The sequence below is a fragment of the Aquarana catesbeiana genome, linkage group LG09 (assembly GCF_042186555.1).
Source record: "Aquarana catesbeiana isolate 2022-GZ linkage group LG09, ASM4218655v1, whole genome shotgun sequence".
Lineage (NCBI taxonomy): Eukaryota > Metazoa > Chordata > Amphibia > Anura > Ranidae > Aquarana > Aquarana catesbeiana.
The window spans coordinates 217,566,361-217,590,083 of record NC_133332.1 but is presented as its reverse complement, the minus strand read 5'-3'; the positions used below and the strand labels follow the sequence as shown (position 1 = coordinate 217,590,083).

General features: G+C 43.2%; 1 protein-coding gene across 17 annotated transcripts in view; it reads right to left on the bottom strand.

The window, feature by feature from the left end:
- Nucleotides 1-23,723, bottom strand: part of EHMT1 (euchromatic histone lysine methyltransferase 1) — a 259,917-nt gene that overhangs the window by 45,601 nt on the left and 190,593 nt on the right. For 15 of the 17 annotated variants that reach the window (XM_073599701.1, XM_073599700.1, XM_073599702.1 and 12 more), the window contains 4 exons: nt 14,866-14,972; nt 12,872-12,994; nt 12,687-12,788; nt 415-519 (listed from right to left, as the gene is read on the bottom strand). In XM_073599701.1, the coding sequence (XP_073455802.1) occupies nt 415-519; nt 12,687-12,788; nt 12,872-12,994; nt 14,866-14,972 (437 nt within the window). The remainder of the gene's footprint in view (nt 1-414; nt 520-12,686; nt 12,789-12,871; nt 12,995-14,865; nt 14,973-23,723) is intronic. The other 2 variants (XM_073599703.1, XM_073599717.1) reach the window with 1 other exon arrangement.

The following is a 23,723-nucleotide window of genomic DNA, read 5'->3' as shown; positions in this document are numbered from 1 at the left end:
TAAATATTTAGTCTCAAATTGTTATTAAAGAAAGATTTACATTTCTCCCCTTAATTTACTTGATATACCTTTGAGTCAGAGGTCACCTGCAGTAAGACTTTAGGATTAGCAACTGTCAGACCTCACATATGGTTTCCAGAACAGTGTCAAGTAACAAAATATAGTTGTTTACATTCTTAACTAACCTGTATAATATGACATTCTTTTGCACTGCACACATGACTGGTTCTCTTTAAAGATATAGGCTGCTGGCCTCTACATGGAGGACTCTGAAGATGTAAGTGGTTGGAGACCAGAACTGTTTGTGCCACATAGTACAAAAGCACATACAATAGAACAAGTATCCACAAAGAGTATAAGTGTGAGCTTCAAGTGGAGTTTTTAGGCTAAATCCTAAAAAGATGTCGCACTTACATTGTCCCGGATATTGACGTCAGCTCCGCAGGATAGTAACAGCTTAACAAGTTCCAAGTGTTTGTATTCTGTGGCCCAAATCATCGGTGTCCAACCACCATCATCCTACAAGAGAAACAAAGGCACAGTCAGAAAGACGTACCATTGTATGATCAGAACAGCAGCTGTCAATGTTCTTTTTCCACAAATATGGATAGAAACACTATTATATCTGAACTACAAAAATTAATAAGCAAAAATTTTATCAGTGACAAGGCTGAACAGAAAAATATCAAGAACACCTAAGATATGCAAATGAGCAGGAAAGTGGGTGACAGGGTAATGGTGACACCAGGGTGTGATTTTAATGCCTTGGCAGGAATCACTTGAATAATGAAAAATGAACTGCTCCACAAGTACCCGGCAGATGATTATAGGCAAGACCAAGGTAAAAAAGAAGCATGCTCACAAAACATGGAAAACAGTACTTTTGTACTCACCATAAAATACTCTGCTTGGAGTCCATTCAAGGAGCCACTTGAAGGACTTTACACCCCGAGTGGCAATGTCCACCTGTTAGAACTTGGACAACATGTAAAAAGAAGACCAGGTGGAAGTCTTGCATATCTGGAAAATAGTTGCTTGACGCCGAAAAGTTCAAGAATCACTAATAGAGTGTGCCCTTACAAGAAAGGGTGGAAACCAAGCCAAAAAAAAACACTTAGAAATCCACTAGCACGCACCTTGACAAGAAAAGGTGAAACCCAATCCTTAAGACTGAGAAAAGAATAATGATCTGTAACCTAGAGAATAGTAGAATGATGAGCTGGTGCACCCCAATGGTGACAATCTGGGATGACAAAAAAGGTTGCACATATTTCTGAAAGAAGCAGTGGCTTTTAGACAACAAAGGAACATTTCCTTTTGGTGAAGTGGAACTGGGCAGAGGGATCGTAGATTTGAAAGGTGGAAACTACCCAAGGCAAGAAGTTGTCCATGGCCTCAACACCAACTTGTCCTATGCAAAACCAGAAACAGTTCTTTGCAGAAAAAGTCTGTCAACTCTGCATTTGCCTCTCTCACCTACAAGGCGGTATTCCTTGTAGCCATAAACTCAGAGGCAAATGTCTATGTCTCTAATGGGTTCAAAGGTGGTTTCTGTAGAGCAGAGAGAACCAGATTCAGATCCTACCGAGACACTGGGAACGAACAGGGAGAGCTACATGGAAGACTCCTTGTACAAAGGAATCAAGGAGTATCGAGGAGTGAGGCCAACGGTTTCTGATAAAAGAGTGAAAGGGCAGAAATCTTACCTTTCATAGTGCTGAGAGGCAAACGGTGGTCCAAACTCAGCTTTAGGAAGGAGAGGTTTCCCCACCATTGTGAAGCTTCAACGGTGGAAGCCCCGAGACACCAAGTGACATTTGCGGGATGTAGACTTCCTAGCTTTTAGCATTGTGGAAGTCAATGATTCAGAGATGCCCCAATCTTTCAAAACCTGGGCTTTACCAGCATTGCCATTAAAGCCCGTGACCATGAAACGGGATGGTAAATTGTTATTTTGAAACAGAAGATCCAGATAGATGTGGTACTGCCCAAGGATTGTGTGTCAGGAGACTTACCAGGCTGGCATACCACATCTGCCTGAGCCAGTCCAGAGCAATTAAAATAATCTGAATGCCATTGATTTCAATCTTGCAAAGCAGATGAGTAAGACGTTTCCGGGCATAGATCAGGTTGTACTAATCCCACAGAGACATCAGAGCATCCACCGCTTTTGTTTCAGGATTCCTGCATGTGGAGATAAACCTGTCCAGTCTGTTGCTGAACCTAGGGGGCAAGACGTCCACATTTGGCATCCCCCACAGAAACAACTCTGGGTGTAGGGCCACTTCCCTGAGTCTAGACACTGCAGCTAGGGAAGTCTTCCTGATGTTGCATTCTATGATGCGAAACGCGTAGAGGCTGCTGGGAGATTTTTTCGTATCACGTGACCAGACAGGAACGGGAACAAGAATGAGGCTTGAGGTGCAAGCCAAGCGTGGATATCGCACATTATCAACAGGCGGACCATGCACACAGCTAGACACCCGCCCGTAACTGCTGGATAAGCTTCGTGCCGGCTCGAGGGCACTTTTAAATGTGAGTGAATACTCTTTCTTTGGTTTTTAAATAAATATTTTAAACATATTGCGCTATGATCGCTTTTTGTCCCTATACTTCTATATGAGGAATACTAGAGTCCAAGGTTAGCCGGTGAGGAGTGGTTATCCCTTGAATGAACCAAAGGCACATCTTTATATAAGCATCTGGTGAGTGGCCAATCTGGATGGTGGAGGTGTTTCACCAAGTCACACATGATTGTCAAAGGAACATAGGAGCACGGCAGTCACAATTATAGATGAAGAATTTTGGAGCACATTTAAAGGACTTTTGATGCATTGGATGTTTAATTTTGGTTTGATTTAAAGCACATGATAATATTTATAAGTGGTTGTTTTGAAAAAGGGAATAATATAAGTGGTGATAATCTGAAAGTAGCGCATTCACACATATACATTAGCTAGGGAAGTCCGTCTGCTACTTTGACTGCTGCTACTTTGACTTTTAAAATGTACACAGACAAGAGTGAAACAGGGGTACATTAAGGAGCACTGCAGTTGGGTTGTCAAAAAGAGAAATGCCCGTAAGTTTGTGAACGATCTGTAGGTGTTGTTGCCAGTAAGGGCGAAGCTTTGGACAGTCCCAGAAGATATGGAGTAGTGTACCAGTCTGGGCGCCACATAGCCAACATAACGGGCTGTGTCTGGGGAAAAAGTGATGCTAGTACTGATGGGGTCCGATACTAGCATGTCAAGATTTTGAATGTAATCTCCTGGTATTTACTGCAAAGGGAAGACTTGTGAGCAAATAGGAGTAACCGGTTATTTTGGTCTTCCGAGAATGTGGTGTTAAGGTTCTTTTCCCATTTGCGTAAATAGGGAGGGTCGTGCTGGGATGCAACTGCAAGCAAGATACCGTAAGAAGAGGAGAAAGATTTCCATACGGGCTCATCTCCCAGACAAAGTTTTTCAAACGAAGTAGGTTGTCTGTGGAAACAGGTGTGACTTGGAAGGGACAAGAGGAAATGAGATATTGTCTGTAGTTTTAAACACTGCTTCAGATCTGCTGCCAAACTCATGGATCCATCATTCCCAAATAGATTCCGCACAAAACGCATACAAAGGTGCACATTGCTCGCCTTTGGGGTTAAAAGCCTAATCGCTCTACTTCCAACACAAACTCTGACACTCCAGTTCACCCCACTTGAAATTAATCTTAGATGTTCGCTAATTGGGGTGTTGTGTCAATGGTCTGCTTTGGAACTGGATAAATAAAAAAATAGGATTTTTATAACAGCTTACCTGTAAAATCCTTTTCTTGGAGTACATCAGGGGACACAGAGCCTTAAGTAATTACTTAATGGGTTATGGGCCACCTTCAGGTGATGGACACTAGTATACCCAATACAGGAAGTTCACTCCCTATATAACCCCTCCTTCTTCCAGGAGCACAACAGTTTTTGTAGCAAAGCAATATACTTAAATCCCAAAAGAGGGGAGGGACCTCTGTGTCCCATGATGTACCCCAAGAAAAGGATTTTACAGGTAAGCTGTTATAAAAATCCTATTTTCTTTATCGTACATCATGGGACACAGAGCCGTAATTACTTAATGGGACGTCCCATAGCAATGCTACTGGAGGGGAGGGAGACACAACCGCAGGGTACCCTCACACTTGAGGACTTATACTGCTTGCCTGCAGCACACTGCACCCGAAAGCGATATCCTCATACCTCCTTACATCCACCTGATAAAATTTTGTGAATGTATGCACTGAAGACCAAGTTGCGGCCTTACAGATCTGAGCCACGGAGGCCTGGTGACGCACTGCCCAAGAAGCACTAACCGCCCTGGTAAATGCGCCTTAACTTGAAAAGGGGGAATCTTACCCTTTAAATTATAAGTTTCAATTATAACTTGCCAAATCCACTTAGCGACAGTGGATTTCGACATTGCCTGTCCTTTCTTTTCCTTTGTCCTTATCTGGCAGAATAAATTAGACATCAGTCTTACGAATCTGAGCAGTTGTCTTTAAATAGATTTTCACTGCTCACACTACATCAAGACAATGTAGTGACTTCTCTTCCCTGAAACATGGTTTTGGAAAAAATTATGGCAGGATGTTATCTTGGTTCAGGTGAAAATCTGAAACCACTTTTGGGAAAAAGTCTGGACGAGGGCGTAACACCACTCTGTCCTCATGAATAATCAAATATAGCTCTTTACACGAAAAAGCCAATTCCGAAACCCTCCTTGCTGAGGATATATCAACCAAGAACACCAGCTTCCTTGTCAGAAGGACTAAGGGAATATGCTGTATCGATTCAAATGGCTGTTTTTGTAACACTGACAATTAAGTTCAAGTCCCAAAGGGTTTAAAGGTGATTTAACTGGCGGATTAATCCGCATCACCCCTTGCATAAAACCCTGGACTAAAGAATGCGTAGCAAGTGGTTTTTGAAATAAGATTGATAAAGCTGAGATTGGCCCTTAATAGTACTCAAGACCAATTTCATCTCTACACCTAATTGTAGAAAGGTAAGAATTCTGCCTATAATACATCTCCGAGTGTGCCAACCCTTGGATTCACACCAGGAAACATAAGCCTTCCAGACACTCTAATATATAATTCTGGAAGCTGGCTTCCTTGCATTAATCAATGTAGAGATAACTGGCCCGGAAAGCCCACATTTATTCGAAATGTGGGTTTAAATAGCCAGGCCATTAAATTTAGCGTTCGTAAAGTAGGATGGAATATCGGCCCCTATGAGAGCAGGTCTGGCCTTAGTGGAAAGGACCATGGATCCTCCACCGCCATCTTTACGATTTCTGCATACCATGACCTTCTGGGCCATGCTAGTGCTACCAGAATTACCGGCTTTCTTTCCAGCTTGATCCTGCAAAGAAGTTGTGGCAGCAACTGAATAGGGGGAATGCATAGATCAGTGAGAACTGATCCCACGGGGTCACCAACGCATCCGTTCCACATGCGAATGGATCCCTTGTTCTGGCCACAAAGTTGACTAACTTCATGTTGAATCTGGATGCTAGAAGATCTACGTCCGGAGTCCCCCATCTTTGGCAAACAGTCCGAAAAATGTCGGGGTGAAGAGATCATTCCCCTGGGAATAACTGCTGGTGACTTAAGCAGTCCACCTGCCTATTCTCTACTCCCGGAATGAAGACTGCTAATAGGCACGGAACATTCCTTTCTGCCCAAGTTAGAATATGGTTCACCTCTCACTGCGCTGAGAGACTCTTGGTGCTCCCTTGGTGATTAATATAGGCAACAGCCATGGTATTGTTGGATTGGATCCTGACAGGACAGTCCCTCAACCTGGAAGTCCAGGCCTTCAGAGCCAGACGCACCGCCCGAATCTCTAGGATGTTGATGGGCAAAGTTCTTTCGGTTCTTGACCACTGTCCCTGGACAGTTGTCTACCCTAGTACTGCTTTTTAGTACTGCTATTGGTCTGAAGGATTTTCCTTTCAGCAGATTCTGGGTTAGTAACCACCAACTGAGGCTTTGGGACACCCTTGGGGACAGCCGCATTGGCAAGTCCAAAGCTTGGATCGTTTTGTTCCAAGCACACAGGATACTGTTTTGCAACAGTTTCGAATGAAACTGGGCATAGGGGACTGCTTCGAATGAAGCCACCATCTTTCCTAACAACTTCATGCAAAGGCAAATTGAGGGATTTCCTTTCGACCTGACCATCCGCACCAGCTCTCGCATAGAGTTGATCTTTGCCTGAGGCAAGAACACCTTTTTCTAGGCTGTAGCTATGATCAGACCCAAATACTCTAGCTTATTTAGCGGTATTAAGGAAGACTTCTCTAGGTTAAGAATCCAACCCAGATTTTTCAGGTAATTGGTTGTAATGCGTACACTTTGCTCCAAACGAGCCATCGATTGGTCTATTAACAATAGATCGTCTAGGTACACCAAGACTGTTATGCCCTGTGCCCTTAACCTGGCTAGAGGTGGGGCCAGCAGTTTTGTGAACACTCGGGGTGCTGTAGCTGGCCCGAAGGGCAAGGCTACAAACTGAAATGCTGTTGTTTTACTTCAAACCGCAAAGACCTTTGGTGAGCTGAAAATGTAGGGACATGCAGATATGCATCCCTGATGACGCCAGAAGTTCTCCTCCTTGTAGGATAGAAACTACTGACCTGATCGACTCCATTGAAAGGAGCAGATCTTTGGGAACTGATTTAGATTCTTTAGATCTAGAATGAGTCTGTTGAAAAAAACCTAAAGCTTGCTTTTCTGTGATTGTACAGGAAACACCTGAAAAGGCTGTGAAGGTTTTCTCATCCTCATCCTCTACCCACTGTTCCCTTGATAAGAGGTCTAAGGTGGGGAAGGGGGATCTAACATGCTTCCTATCCCTTTGGATAGCGGATACGATTAAAGTCGCTATTTTTCCTTCTAGGCCCTGTAGGGTGGAGGAAAACACATTTTCAGTCATGTATACAGTGGCTGAATTTTCTGTGCCGGGGCCTGACCCTGAGGCTTTCCTCTAGAGTCTGACAGTGGAAGCCATTGCCACTGCCTAGAGGCGATGCCCCGGTGCAGGGGAAGGAGTCTGTTTAAATGAAGAACGTTTATACTTTCTTTTGGGCAAAAGAGTACCTTTCCCACTAGAAATCATTTGGATGTGTTTGACCAAATCCTCCCCAAATAGTCGATCCCTATGAAAAGGGAAACTAGTCAGAAGCCTTTTACAAGGTGCTTCGCTGACCAAAAAAAATTTTTTTTTCATGCTTGGTGAATACAGTCTTTCATAGTGTTTGACAAAACATAGCGCCCTTGGTAGTTCGGCCAAATCATGGGCCTGTGTGCAGGGACCTCTTTAAGGGCCTGTCTAAACTGGTCCCTTAGGGACTGACAGATGCCTATTGCTGCAACTGCAGGCTGAGTAACCGCACCTGCCAAGGAAAAAGAGGATTTTAACAGAAATTCCAACTTTTTATCTCTTGGATCTTTAAGCATTTGTGCATTGTCTACTGGACAAAATAAACTTTTGTTCACACTGGAAATCGCAGCGCCAACTGCTGGTACTTTCCATTCTTTGGTGAATTTCTCCTCCATGGGATAGAGAACTGAGAATCTCTTTGGAGGAAGAAAATGCTTATCCAGGTGATCCCATTCATCATAAATAAGCTTTTCTAGTAATGCATGGACCGGAAATGCATGTAAAAGCTGTAAGGGCTTTAAAGAACCCAAGGAAGAAACCAAACTTTCAGCTGACTGTGTTAGGGGTAGCATGAAAGTGGAAAGAACCATCTCCGTAAGAGTTTGTACCAGCAATCTCTCAGATTGCGAGGCTGAAAAAGGTTCACCAACAGTTGGCTTGTTTTTCCCTGTGACCGGCTGAGGGCAATACCTCATCCTGTGCCCACTGTTCCCTTGGTAAAGGGTTTTATGGGGAGGGGGATCTGGCACGCTTCCTATCCGTTTGGATGGAGAGAATGCGATTAAAGCCGCAAATCTTCCTTCTAAGCCCTGCAGGGCAGAGGATAATGCATCTTCAGTCACGTATACAGGGGCTGAAGTGTGAGAAGCAGTTGCACCACCAATTGGTTCCAATGACTCACCCTTGCTTGCCATAACTGATATCTCTGGAGAGGATGACAGTGTCGAGGCATGACTGGAGTTCATAGCGCCTGGGGGTGGAATTTTTGGTACCTTTGAGGTAACTCTGGAAGCCCTAGCTAGTGCTAAGCACAAAAGCAGAGGTACTCTAGTAAAAATGTACTACTTGCTGAGCAAAAGTCTAGCAAAACAATTTCACCATAAAGATCAGCTTGATGCTGAGTAACAATGTATTTCCTGTACTGCAAATGCCTGTATACACCCCTTACATGTGACAGACTTCTTCTCTTCAGTTGCTCTTAAGAGATTTTCTGACAATGAGAGCGTCTGTTTTATAACACACTGCAGGTGTAAACCTGATTGATGTCCTCAGCTGTGCGCCGTGTGTCACGTGGAAGATGATTCCTGCACACGATGCCACCTGCCTTAAGCCACGCCCCTTCCAGTACCCGCTTTTTTTTTTTTTTAAATGAACCTCAGTCCACAGGCTGGGGCGCAACAAGGCTTAGTAAACGGCAGTCTGACAACAAAATGCGAGCCTTTAAAGTAATATCCATAGGAAGCCGCCACCGCAGGGAGTAGGGGGTTTTCACCAGTATGAGGCAATTGTGTTTTACACAAGAGCCATTATAGATAGCAATCTGTTGTACCCCCAGCCCCTTAGTTCCCCCAGGGGGAGAGGAACACCTCTGTTCAATTAAGAACTAATAAAAAAAGCTGCTGGGACACACACATGCTGTTTAAAGCTGGACACAGAGCTGCTGAGATTTTAAGGCATTACAATGTTTTTCATATGGAGGAAAAAGGCATAGGTGGACTTTTTACAGTTCCTAAGCTTTTTCCCTTACCTTTTTCTCGCTGCAGGATACTGCTGAAAACAGACAGATCCAAACTTCACCCATCACGGTGGGCAGCGTTAGTAGACCTTCAAAGACTGGGTTCCTTACTAAGGGTTCCACTCATTTGGACCTTTATAGCACCCCTCAGTAGCAACTTTAGGCAATGTAGCATGACCAAAAAGAGTCCTAGTTCCTGGGGTCCAGCCCTCAAAAGAGAGGCTTACAGGCAAAATTTCATTCTTCTATGCGAGGCCCGGGTACCATCCTTAGGCCTCAGTGGCTTGGATGGATCTGGTGTGTGGAGGTTACTTAAATCCAGCATGGATCCCTCCTGGTGCTCCTCAGAGCACATCTTCACTCATGACCAACACCTTAGACACTGGCGAAAAAACTGATGTGTTCCTGGAAGGAGGAGGGGTTATATAGGGAGTGAACTTCCTTTATTGGGTATACCAGTGTCCATCACCTGAAGGTGGCCCATAACCCATTAATTACTTAAAGTGGTTGTAAACCCTTACAGACCACTTTAACCTACAGGTAAGCCTAGATTAAGGCTTACCTGTAGGTGCTTTAAATGTCTCCTAGACGTACACGGTCTAGGAGATCTTTGCAAATCGCCATACGGTGATTTCTACTGCGCATGCGCGGCGTTAGAAAGGGCACGCTGTGCCGTATCTACCTCGGGTCATGTCGTGACTGGTGGCTCAGTGACATCACGCGACTCTGGACAGTCACAGAGCCGGAGTTCGAGGCCCTGGAAGGAAGAGGGGTGAAGAATGGACGCTCACTGCTAGCGATGAAGACTGGGACATCGCGGGCTTCTCCTGCAGGTAAGTATCACATAATGGGCTACTATGCGATGCATAGTAGCCCATTATGCTTTACCTTTGCAGGGAAACAAAGAGGAAGTAAAACCCATCAGGGTTTACTTCCTCTTTAAGGCTCTGTGTCCTATGATGTACGATAAAGAAAAGGTTTTTTGTTTTTTTTTGTCCCAGCGGTGAGTGGTGTACAGCTACCTCTCCTGCTGCAGTGAGACTTCAGGTTCCTCCATGATGATTGATGTATGCCACTAATGTAGCACTAGGCTACTGAATCCATGTTGAATCCCCCTCCAGCAGGATGGTTCAATGCTGCAGATACAGCCTTATCTCTTGGAGCTCCAGGATGTTGATCAGGTGGTGGGACCCTTCTACTGTCCAAGTTACCTGCAGCTATGTGGTGCCAAGGATGACTCCTGCCAAAAAATGGAAAATAAGTCGTTTCCAGTGCTATTACTGCAGCCAGCACCTTGGTGAAAACCCAAGGTGCAGATGACAGGCTGAAGGGCAGGGCCGTGAACTGCTAATGTAGGTGCCCCACAGCAAAATGTAGGAAACTATGCGCTGGGAAGATGAGGTAACGCAGGTATGCTTTCCTTTCAGGCTGGGTTCATGCCATTGCGAATTGGATGTGGATTCCCCGCATTCCAATTCGCGATAGCAGGAGATTTTGACCAGCTCTTTAAGGAGCTGGTTCACATATGTCAGCTGCGGCTCTGGTGCGAATTTGCACAGGAGCCCTGTGTGTCTTATGGTCCATTTCAGGTCAGAATTCAGCTAAATATTCAGGCTGAAATCAAACCTAAAACAGTGAACCAGGATGCACTGGACCCCTGCTGTAAGCAGCATAAGGCGATAGTGTGTTTCTGAGATGCAAGCTGTCTAAGTGTTAACAAGTTTACCCCATACCCCCATCACCATTCTGGAAAGTCGTGGCACACCTTCATAAGAAAAAAAAGCTTGTCAGAAGGATCTGGCAAACTTTGAGACCAAGATCTTGTGAGTGGACTGGAAGCCAAGCTTGGGGAAAGCCTTGAAGATGGGGATGCAAGAGTAGGGAAACAAAAGGGTCTTTTTCTAACAGAAAAGGAAAAGACGACTTTGCTGTCTGTTCCTTAGGCTTCAACCACTTAGGAAGGTAGGTCCTCTTTACACCATTAGCACCCTTAAAGTGGTATCAGAGTAGATCTGAAGAGACATCCCTTAAATGCCATGCAAACAAAACGCATCTTGGTCGAGGTTCCAAAGTCCAACACTTCAGCCAAAGTATTTTACTCATGCACTGACGTGGGAGGTAAGCCAGGAAGTATCCAGCAAACCTTTGCAACTAAAGTTTAAAGCTACAGCCATTGCTTCAAGCATTCTAAAAAGCAAGGGATTAACAGCAGCAGTGGTAAGATCCCTTTTAAGGGTGCCAGCTTAAAAGGGAGAAATGTTATGGAAAGGACTTCCAACTGATTATCAGTTGAGTACTTAAAGAAATTGTAAAGGCAGAAGTTTTTTTTCTATCTTAATGCATTCTATGCATTAACATAAAAAACCTTCCGTGTATAGAGGCCCCCCAGCACCCCGCTAATTACCGACCTGAGCCCCTTCGCTCTCCAGCAATGTCCACGATCCCCTCAGCCATCCAGGACATTCCTCCTGATTGACTGAGACAGAGCAGTGGCACCATTGGCACTCACGGCTGTCAAAGTCAGTCAATCTGGGGAGAGAGGGGGCAGGGCCTGGTCGGGACTTCGTGTCTGAATGGATACACAGGGCTCTGACTTGGCTTAAGTGCACCCCCTGTAGCAAGCTGCTGGCTGAGGGGCACGGACCAGCAAAGAGGGACCTGAGAAGAGGAGGATCCAGGCCACTCTGTGCAAAACCATAATAAGTATTACATGTTTGTTATTTAATAAAAAAATAAAAAAACGAGCCTTTACAATCACTTTAAAGATGTGTGCATCCTCTACATGAATGCTAGTCACTTTGTTAAGGTGGGACACTACTAAATACCGCATTGAGGATAGCCTACTTCTGTATAAAATCCTCTCCAAACATTTTCAAGGCATTTGGGGGAAATAACATCTTGTCAGGGTGCTTCCAATCTCTATCTAGGATGTTATAACAGCAGGCACAACAGACAGCTCCAAAAGACCCAAGACTGGAAACACCGGTAGAAGCAACAAGCTGATCATTTAGTTTCAGAATACTAGGCACTGCATCGATTGGAGCCAAAACAGTCTCTCTTATTTTGGGAGTAATAGCTGAATACTACAACTCCTTCAGGATAAATTCAGCTCACACTACCTGGAGCAACTCAGAATCAGTGTCTCTACGGCTGATGGCTCATAAGCCGCTAAGGCCACAGGCAGAGCAGATACAGTATCTGCATGGTAAGGGTGCTGGGGCATGCTTGTGGCCTCTGCAGTCACAGTTGGCAAATAACTGGGTGATTTGAGCCATAAAGCCTTGCATGACTGCAGCGAAAGCCTCAGCAGATGAGAGTTGGATGGCCAAAGGTGACTAAAGTGGCATAGGCAATGCTGGCAGCTCTGGACCTGGAAAGTTAGCTCCGCTTAACTAACTTGTTACCAAGAACACTGCACTATACAGGACCCAATGGCCAGAGGTCACTTCCAGGCTACCCCCACCGTGTCCATTTGAGTAGGGTCGGAACATGTTGCTCCAAAACCCAGGCAGAGGACAGTCATAGCAGACAGTTGCAGTTGAAAAGACCAGCTCTAGCAGCGAAATAGAGAAGGTCTTTATTGAAGGAAAAATGTTATTAGTTAAAACAGATTAGTCTTTTACACAGCAAAGCTGAATAAAACACGTCTTTCCTGCTAGAACATTAGCAAAAAATGAGGCATGCTGGTAACAGAAGGGATTTATCCTGGGTTGGCCTACAGTTGGTTAGCTAGTGTCTAATCCTCTGCAGCCTTACCTGGCAGTTGACATCCATGTGCTCATTGCTGAGCAGATACTTCACTACATCAAAGTGACCTTTTTTGGAAGCCAAATGCAAACATGTGGAACCTTCAGAGTCCTGGAAACAGAGAAAGATTTAAAAACAGATTTTTCAGGTGACAGAATGAATTCAGACCCAACTGCTAAAGACGATCAACTTACTTTGGGATCAAGCAAAGCTCCAGCTCTGACAAGATACCTAACAGATTCCAAATGATTGTTCTCAGCTGCATCCATCAGGGGTGTCCTCTGATCCTCAGAGCAATTATCCAAGTTAGCACCAGCCTGGAGTGGATGGGGAAAAAAAGTTCTTACTAACTGATGCACTAAAACCCATAAAAAATTATGCCAAGATTACTTAGTGGACAAAGTGCGCAAACCAATGACATTTTCAAGGCAGTGGTATCTTGAAAGATTTCATTTGATCTCATACCAGTTTTTATAGTATGACTAAAGGCAAAACTTTGTTAGTTTTTGATAGAGTGCAGAAAGATTAGAAAGCTTGTCATATTTTATTGCTGTCTGTGCCCCCATTAGGGAGACTCCCCCTCTCTATAGGTAGATTCCCCCTATTTGTCCTGTTTACCATTATTATTGAAAAAGAAAAACCCCCAATTTTGGGTTGTCCCCAGAAAAGTAAAGAATGGTAAATCTTCCAATGGGGGCACTAATTCTGGTGACCTAGGAGCCCCCAAGGAATTCCCTTAATTTGCAGGGATTTCCTTTCACTTCCTGTTTAGCTATGGGACAGGAAGTGAAGGGAAATCTCTGCAATGGGACACAGATGGTGCAAAAAGAAAAAAAAAATCTTACAGGGGTTAAAACTCTCCCTCTTAAACTATCCAACATGAAAAGAAAAAAGTTTTGCCTATAGGTTCTTAGGTCTCTCTTTCTCATTTATCTAGCACCTAGCCCTGGCAAAAGAAAAGGCTGTCACTTTTGAATTAGATGGTTTATGGATATTACATAAGCAGCTTTATAAATCTGCTGTTTAGCTGGCAGGAAATACGGCACCAAACAGCAGAGTCCCTCAGTCCAGTTTTTTTTTTTTTTGGCAAAAAGCAGAGCTAAAGAGAAAAAGAAGTGGAACACCTTAAATTCATCCAAAGTAGGTTTGGGGTATAGTCAGGATTCGATTTACCGGCCTATATTGCCTACATGAATAATAGTACCCTTTATACCACTAATCCATTGTTGATTGGAATGACATTAGATGATCGACAATCAAAAATGGTTGTTCTAGGGACCAAATTAACTAAATTAGCGTCTAACCTATGCACTGGTGGGACATGGATCTCCACACATAGATGAGGAATCAACTTTGAATATACAGAAGCGATCTGAGAAAATTTCGAGACATCGGGTTGAGCTATGCGCTTCCCCTGGTAATCTGACAGACCAAGCGCGGAATACTTTTGAACTCTGTGACACACCGTACATCCCCACGGAAAGACCCGGAAGCAACAGCTCCTGTCAGCACAGACGAACACACCGCATGTCTGCTCCCCTACACCAAGTCAACGCGGCTACTACTGTCCTCTATGGGCTCTGGAACTTTCTGGTTGAAGACGTCAAACGGTGAGCTATGTAGTGCTCCAACATACAGGAAGCACACTATCTATTGCTATCTGCCGTTTGTTCCCTTACCGAATACATAATCTTGCCCTCTAACTGCTGCTATACAGCCGGTAACACGGGGACACTCCATTCATCAGCCTGCTCTGTATTTAAGTTTGTTTCTCCTCGTCACTAATATCCGGATGGATATCTTTTCAAACACCAGCACCTGCACTTCACCTAGTGAGGACCGAAGTGGTTACAACCAATCTATTCATAACTTTATTTAGGAAGTAGATGGAATATAGATCAGACCCGGGTCTTCCTTATAAATTTGTTGTGTGTGCGGATGCATGATTGATTTATGTATGTGGATAATATCGGTGGCCACCAATGCTGTGTAGGACCCTTGTCCTATTTTTTAATTTATGGTTTTTGGATAGATATACTGTTTTAATTGGGATAATCAATAAAGATATTTAGGCTAATATCCGTATGTTCTTGAGTGGACTGTCTTTTGGAGGTTCTTCCCTCCTCCCCCTTTTTTACAAAAAGCAGAGCTAAGGTGTATTTTAAAAATAAATAAATGCAACATTCACCTGAACAAGCATGTGGCAGATATCTGTATGGCCCATCTCTGCAGAGGCGTGCAAAGGTGTTCTCTTCGCGTGTTGCTCCATCTTGTAGTTGGGGTCAATGCCATCAACTAAAATGCAATACTTTGGTAATTAGAAATAGCAGGGCTGAAACATCCTAAAATGATCTTTCTGCACACTTATCTGTATCAACTACAGGCAATTCGAGCTCACCATCAGCAACTTAAAAGAAAAATAACCCCCTCTACTTTAATACCAAATTTCTTTTAAATCAAACATTTTAAAATAAATAATGGCTGAGCTGAAAAATTTGGAGAAATGTATCCCTATGGTAAGTTGTTCATAATGCTGTTGTGTGGAAGTACTTAGGGGGCTTATAAGAGGAGGTGCTCAAAGTGGGTATCACCCAATTTAGTGAGATCCACCATTAGCCCAAACAGGTAGGGCAGTGAGTTGTACAAAAGGCTACCTCTATGGTACATATATACTTAGAAAAAAGAAATACAAATATGATCTTATTTGTATAATATAAAATAAAATCTTAGAATATAAAATTATTGGTAAAAAAATGCATATTATGATGATCAGGTTCATACAAGTAGCCTAAAAAGCTGAAGATTGCCTGTAAAAGGTACATCTGTATGTCTGACTGGACAGTACATTTAGAAGTGTGACATATACATCACTACATTATATATCTATTTTGTTATAAATAAAACCAAAAGCACCCACGTTAAGCATATTTAGAAAGCTGCTCTCCCCCACTCACAACTGCAATCTGTGCTCAATTACGAGGAACAAGCGGAGGAAACCGTTTCCCAGGTGGGCTGTTGGGTCAGCTCCTAGCAAAGTTCAAACGTAAAGAAATTCTCCGGCACAAATCAAATTCTCTTTTATTCCCGCTGCAGCTGGAGAGACCTTATTAGCAAGCTGTGAATAGTGCACACATCAGCACTTTACCATGCGACCTAAAACAGGCAGCAGCCCACGTTTGCATGAAATGTCGGCTGCTCTGGGAATTGAGAACGTCTCTTTTCAGCGGGAGGGGCAAATAAAGTAAATTCAAAACACTCTGGCACACCAATCCCCCCTAAATGAGAATGTGAGGATAATGCACACTCCATAAAAAAAAAAACAGATGATCCATGTAAACAGCAGATACAGTATTGAATTACCTTAGGGTACAGCACAGGACACAGACTCCCCAAGCCCTTGTTCACACTGAACACGGCTTTAAAATCGTGCGACTTCATCTGAACTTGCACAATTTCAAACCCGCATTTCAGTTTGACTTTGGGGGCGACTTGAAAAACATCTGGTCCATGCACAGATGCCTATTGAAGTCGCCCCCAAAAGTAGTGCAGGAACTACTTTTGGAAAATCGGCAAGGCGCTGCAAAGTTGGCGGCGCACCGATTGTGACAGTGCCATTGGTGGCAATAGGCTGCGATTTGACCTGTCAAATTGTGCCGATGTGAACAGGGGCCTAAAGCATTAATAAACCCAAAAACATGTGATGACTGCATTAGGTTTATTTTTTTAGGCCTTTATTTTCACCTGGTGATTCAACCAGTAAGTCAAGAGTATTTATCCAAAATTAAAACTGCTGCTGTAACTGCTTATGAAGTATTAGCTGGAGTTCAGCTTCAATTTGTTCGTCAAGTCCATCTAAATCTGCTAGTCTTGCACTACCTTCTCCCCAGACTGACAATGCTACTTTACTACTTCACCCAGAATGCAGCTATCCTAAAATAGGAAGTATGTTACTAGCTGGGTTATAGGGTGAAGTAAAGGAAAATAAAAACTAAAAAACTAAAATAAAAAAGAAAATAAGGATTAGTAAGGGCTCTTTCACACTTGTGTGACTTGTCCTGCGACTTGGGACCACAAAGTCGCATGACAAGTCGTTCCCCATGATTTCCAATAACCATTCATATATGTGACTTCAAGTCGTGCCAACCTCAAAGTAGTCCCTGTACTACTTTGGCCCGACTTTCATGCGAGTTGAGGTCCATAGACCTCAAGTTTACACAGGCATTCCCTGAAATTGTATCAAAATCATGGGTAAGTCGTGGCAGTGTAAAAGGGGCCTAAGCTGTAATTAATGACACTTTTGTTTTTTTGCTTTAATGCTGCTTTTGAAAAAAAAGTTTAAAAAAAATAAAATAAAATGCAGCCATTACATCTAAGAATTGGTAAGCTGCAATATAAGGTTTGCTTTTGGGTTCAATACCACAATAAACTAACTTTCATAGGTAACTTCACTTTCATAGAAAAAAAAAAAAAAAAAAAGCACATACAATTGTGACTCAAGTAATACGGCAATTTAAGGCTATAAAAAAAAAAAGACCTTTCTTTTTCAATCTGCAGCACTGAAATTTTATGTAAAATGCAATGTAATAATGCAAACTAGAGGTGTTCTGTACACAGATGGTATACAGAACGCCCCCGAGAAACATAATTTCCTGCTTGTATGCTTGGTTTACTGATTTTCCCAAAAGTCTGCACTAAGATACAAGTCAAATTTTGGGTATTCCCTGCAAAAAAAAAAAAAAAAGTCCTTTTTGGGGAGATATTCCCAAAGGTAAATCACATCTAAAGAGATGCAGAGACCCTGCAATTTTCCTCAGAGCCCTGCGGGTACAGCAGCTGACTGATAATTATGAAATCACTCCCATGCAAATTAATTTTGCTCATGGACAGACGCAAACAAACCACTATTTCTTCAGAATAACAAAAGGTAGGAATCTGCAATGTTTGATAAAATCCCTGCAATATACAATGACCACACAGAGGGGAATGTTTTTTTCCTCAACAAAAGTTACTTTAATTTAAGTCTTGACCATGGGACATCCCCAAGCAATAAAACTAAGGACAACACAGCAAACAATGCCTGAGCCGGAGGAAGCCAGCCTGAGCCGGAGGAAGACACTGGATCTGTGACCATAAAACAGAGTTTGCCCCAGCAGCAAACCTTATACATGGTCTGACCAAAACCCCTTTTAACATCACTGTGTTGTATGGACTATTAGACATCCAAACGAATATAAAATTCAGTTGTCTCCCTATCAGCCCTCTATGACCTTGCCAAATTGACCCCCTGGGATCCGGTCATTTGGGACTAAGTCAGGGGCTTTGCCAGATGGCTCATGGGTATTACTACCGCATGGGTGGTCTCAACATAACAAACTCCTTGCACATCCCCTGAGGAAGCTTGAGTAGCGAAACATGTCAGGCTAGTGTGCAATATTTTGTGGCTGTGATTCAATACTCCTCTGTATGTGATGTAGACCACCAAATGCTTGTAACTTCATACTGTTGAGTCACAGTATGCTTTGTTTTCTTTCATCTTTTAAATATATTTTGATAATAAATATTATATTTTATTCATAAGAAGTCAATTGTATATCTCTACATCTGACACCGCAAAAATCCCCTTTATTCCCCCCTTTTTTTGATTTAGTCTTCATTGGGATGAGGTGTCTTTATGAAGGGTGTTGTTTTCACCAACCGGACCAACAACGTAAACAGCAAACAATGCCAACAGGCCCAAAACAAGGGAATTAACCACTTGCCGACCGGGCCATAGCCGAAAGACGGCTGCAGCGCCGTCGGCTAGTTCTGGGTGGACGTCCATGGACGTCCTCCCAGAATACTGCTCTCGCGCACCCCCTGGGGCGCGCACCCGAGAACTTCCGTGACCACCGGGTCCTCCGGACCCGGCACATCGCGGCCGTTTACCATGTGATCGCTCCGTCAAATGACGGAGCGATCACATGTCAACAGACCGGCGTCATATCATGACGCCGGTTCGTCCCACCTCTCTCTGTACTGATCGGTACAGTGCGAGGGGAGAGGGGGAGGGGTCGGATGGCAGCACCACTGTGGGCTGCATTTGTAGTGCCCACAGCGGTGCTCAGTGACAATTGCTGTCACATCCATCCATCCCTCCATGCTCAGTCATCCCGGCAATACTCTGCATTATACCCCGCAATACTCTGCATAATACCCGGCAATACTCTGCATAATACCCGGCAATACTCTGCATAATACCCGGCAATACTCTGCATTATACCCCGCAATACTCTGCATTATACCCCGCAATACTCTGCATTATACCCCGCAATACTCTGCATTATACCCCGCAATACTCTGCATTATACCCCGCAATACTCTGCATTATACCCCGCAATACTCTGCATTATACCCCGCAATACTCTGCATTATACCCCGCAATACTCTGCATTATACCCCGCAATACTCTGCATTATGCCCCGCAATACTCTGCATTATGCCCCGCAATACTCTGCATTATGCCCCGCAATACTCTGCATTATGCCCCGCAATACTCTGCATTATGCCCCGCAATACTCTGCATTATGCCCCGCAATACTCTGCATTATGCCCCGCAATACTCTGCATTATGCCCCGCAATACTCTGCATTATGCCCCGCAATACTCTGCATTATGCCCAGCAATACTCTGCAATATGCCCAGCAATACTCTGCAATATGCCCAGCAATACTCTGCAATATGCCCAGCAATACTCTGCAATATGCCCAGCAATACTCTGCAATATGCCCAGCAATACTCTGCAATATGCCCAGCAATACTCTGCAATATGCCCAGCAATACTCTGCAATATGCCCAGCAATATACCCTGCAATATAACCTGCACTACTCCACAATACTCTGCAATACCCCGCAATTTTTAACCAGTTCCCGCCCACAGTCATACGACGTCCTTGACTTTGAGCGGGGATATCTGAATGATGCCTGCAGCTACAGGCATCATTCAGATATCAGCTTTTTCAGCCGGCAATTTCCTACACCACAAGAATGATCATAGCGGCTGTTCCCCTGCTTGATCGTTCTTATGGGAGGTGAGCGGGGACGCCCCCCCTTCCCGCCACCCTCCGGTGCTTCTACCGACTCACCGCTACGATCGAAGCCAAGATTTTTTTTTTTTTTTTCCAGGCTTACCAGCCTAGAGGTGAGATGTGGGGTCTTATTGACCCCATATCTCACTGTAAAGAGGACCTGTCATGCCATATTCCTATTACAAGGATGTTTACATTCCTTGTAATAGAAATAAAAGTGATCAAAAATTTTTTTGGTGGGGGGGGGGTTGGGGGGGGGGGGGGGGAGTGTCAAACTAAAATAAAGTAAAATAAAAAATAAAAAATTTTTTTTAAAGCGCCCATGTCCGTGTGTGCTCGCATGCAGAAGCGAACACTTACGTAAGTCCCGCCCACATATGAAAACAGTGTTCAAACCACACATGTGAGGTATCACTGCGAACGTTGGAGCGAGAGCAATAATTTTGGCCCTAGACCTCCTCTGTAACTCAAAACATGTAACCAGTAAAAAATTTTAAAGCGTCACCTATGGCGATTTCGTTTGGCACCATTCCACGAGCGTGTGCAATTTTGAAGGGTGACATGTTAGGTATCTATTTACTCGGCGTAACTTCATCTTTCACATTATGCAAAAACATTGGGCTAACTTTACTGTTTTGTTTTTTTTAAAGCACAAAACTGTTTTTTTTCCCAAAAAAACGCGTTCGAAAAATTGCTGCGCAAATACCGTGCAAGATAAAAAGTTGCAACAACCGCCATTGTATTCTCTAGGGTCTTTGCTAAAAAAATATATATATATATATATATATATATATATATATATATATAGTTTTGGGGTTCTATGTAATTTTCTAGCAAATAAATTATTATTTTTACATGTAGGAGAGAAATACAAGAATTGGCCTGGGTGCTCCAGAACGCCTGGAGGTGCTCCGTGCACGTTGGGCCTCTGTATGTGGCCACGCTGGGTAAAAGTCTCACACATGTGGTATCGCCATACTCGGGAGTAATAGCAGAATGTGTTTTGGGGTGTAATTTGTTGTATGCATATGCTGTGTGTGAGAAATAACCTAATGACAATTTTGTGAAAAAAAAAAGAAAAAAAAAAATCTTGATTTTGCAAAGAATTGTGGGAAAAGATGACAATTTCAAAAAAACTCACCATGCATCTTTCTAAATACCTTGGAATGTCTTCTTTCCAAATAGGGGTCATTTGGGGGGTATTTGTACTTTTCGGGCATGTTAGGGTCTCAAGAAATTAGATAGGCCGTCAGTACTTCAGGTGTGATCAATTTTCAGATATTGGCACCATAGCTTTTGCACTCTCTAACATTCACAAAGACCAAATAATATACACCAAGTTGTACTTATTTTTACCAAAGATATGTAGCAGTATAAATTTTGGCCAAAATTTCCTTAGAAAAATTACTAATTTGCTAAATTTTATAACAGAAACAAAGAAAAATTCATTTTTTTACCAAATTTTCAGTCTTTTTTCTTTTATAGCGCAAAAAATAAAAAACCCAACGGTGATTAAATACCACCAAAAGAAAGCTCTGTTTGTGTGAAAAAAAGGACAAAAATTTCATATGGGTAAAGTGTTGTATGACTGAGTAATTGTCATTCAAAGTGTGAGAGCACCGAAAGCTGAAAATTGGTCTGGTTAGGAAGGGGGTTTAAGTGCCCAGTGGTCAAGTGGTTAAAGAACGGTTTGAAGCAGCTTAAAGTGATATTAAACCCATTTAAACAAGTTCAGTTATAAGCAGCAAATCTAATAATGGAAGAAATAGTGTAGGGTCACATAAAAATACATTTTTTGCTGCTTCAGTGCCTTGAAAAAGTATTCATACCCCTTGACGTTTGTGTTACAACAAAAAACGTAAATGTAGAACGTGAAAGGAAAATGGTTTTCAACATTTTTTTTACAAATAAACATGTGAAAAGCGTGGCGTGGGTTTGTATTCAGCTGCCCTCAGTCAACGCTTTGTAGAACCACCTTTTGCCGCAAATCTTTTTTTGGGGATGTCTCTACCAGCTTTGCACATCTAGAGAGTGAAATTTATGCCCATTTGACTTTGCAAAATAGCTCAAGCTCAGTCCGATTGGATGGAGAGCGTATGCGAACAGCAATTTTCAAGTCTTGCCACAGACTCAATTGGATTTGGGTCTGGACTTTGACTGGGCCATTCTAACACATGAATATGCTTTAATCTAAACTATTCCATTGTAGCTCTGGCTGTATGTTTAGGGTCGCTGTCCTGCTGGAAGCTGAACCTCCACCCCAGTCTCAAGTCTTTTGCAGATTTTAGCAGGTTTTCTTCTAAAATTGCCCTGTATTTGGCTTCATCCATCTCCCCATCAACTCTGACTAGCTTTCCTATCCCTGCTGAAGAAAAGCATCCCCACAACATGATGCTGCCACCACCAAGTTTCACGGTGAGGATGGTGTGTTCAGGGTGATTTGTAGTGTTAGTTTTCCTGCCACACATAGCGTTCTGCTTTAGGGCTAAAAAGTTCAATTTTGGTCTCATCTGACCAAAGCACCATGTTTGCTGCACCATGACTTCTCGCAAACTGCAACCGTGACTTCTTATGGCTTTTTTTTTCAACAATGGCTTTCTTCTTGCCACTCTTCCATAAAGGCCAGATTTGTGGAGTGCACAATAGTTGTCCTGTGGACAGATTTTCCCACCTCAGCTGTGGATTTCTGCAGCTCCTGGGCAAGTTGCAATGGGCCTTTTGGCTGCTTCTCTGATTAATGCTCTCCTTGCCCAACCTGTCAGTTTAGGTGGACAGCCATGTCTTGGTAGGTTTGCAGTTGTGCCATACTCTTTCCACTTTCGGATGATGGATTGAACAGTGCTCCGTGAGATGCTCAAAGCTTGGGATATTTTTTCATAACCTTACCCTGCTTTAAACTTGTCCACAACTTTATCTCTGACCTGTCTGGTCTGTTCCTTGGCCTTCTTGATGCTGTTTGTTCACTAAGGTTCTCTAACAAACCTCTTAGGGCTTCACAGAACAGCTGTATTTATACCAAGATTAAATTACACACAGTTGGATTCTATTTACTAATTAGGTGACATCTGAAGACAATTGGTTCCACTAGATTTTAGTTCAACTTTTCAGATATTTGTAAAAGAAAAATGTTGAAAACCATTTATCATTTTCCTTCCACGTCACAATTATGTGTCACTTTGTGTTGGTCTAACACATAAAATCCCAATAAAATACATTTAAGTTTTTTGTTTTAACATTACAAAATGTGGAAAATTTCAAGGGGTGTGAATACTTTTTTCAAGGCACTGTATATAGTCTGGTCACATGGTACAGTGTACTTGTTCTGCACTGCCCTATGAGAGAAAGGGAGGAACAAGCAGAACGTTTAGTTGATGTAAAACATGTGTAAGATTAAAGTAATAAGCCCATAGAGGAGTCTTTTTTTTTATTTAACCAGCGGGTTAAAAGAACAAAAAAGCCTCAATTCCCCCATCCACACATTCGAGGTGGATGGGGGAATCCTCCCCGCTGAACCTCCCTACAGTCAGAATGACATCGATGAGCACTGCATGCTATAGCCAGCGGCGCTGATCGCGTGGGGAAAACCTTCTGTACAAGCAAAGTTCCTATAAATGGATCAAAATTCGATTGGTCCCCATTGAACTGGTCAAATGTCGATCCATGTATGGCCCAGATTGTTAGAGGGGAAAGCAGGTGAGAGTAAAGCGATACCATTGTAAGGAGACTGTCCCTGTCCCCTGAACATCTGATAGGAGAGGTCAGTCCTGTCAGAGCCAAGATTGCTGTCTGGCAACCAACACACAGGCAGATGATGGGAGAGAAGCCTGCTGGAAGTAAGACCTGTATGATAGCAACTGGCTGTCGTAAGGGTTAAATGAGCTGAGGGACAGAGGCAGAGGATAAGTGCAGGCACCAGCCACTCAACCTGCTGGAGCCACCCTTGAAACCAGCAGAAATTATCAGGTGAGGCTGCACCCAGAAA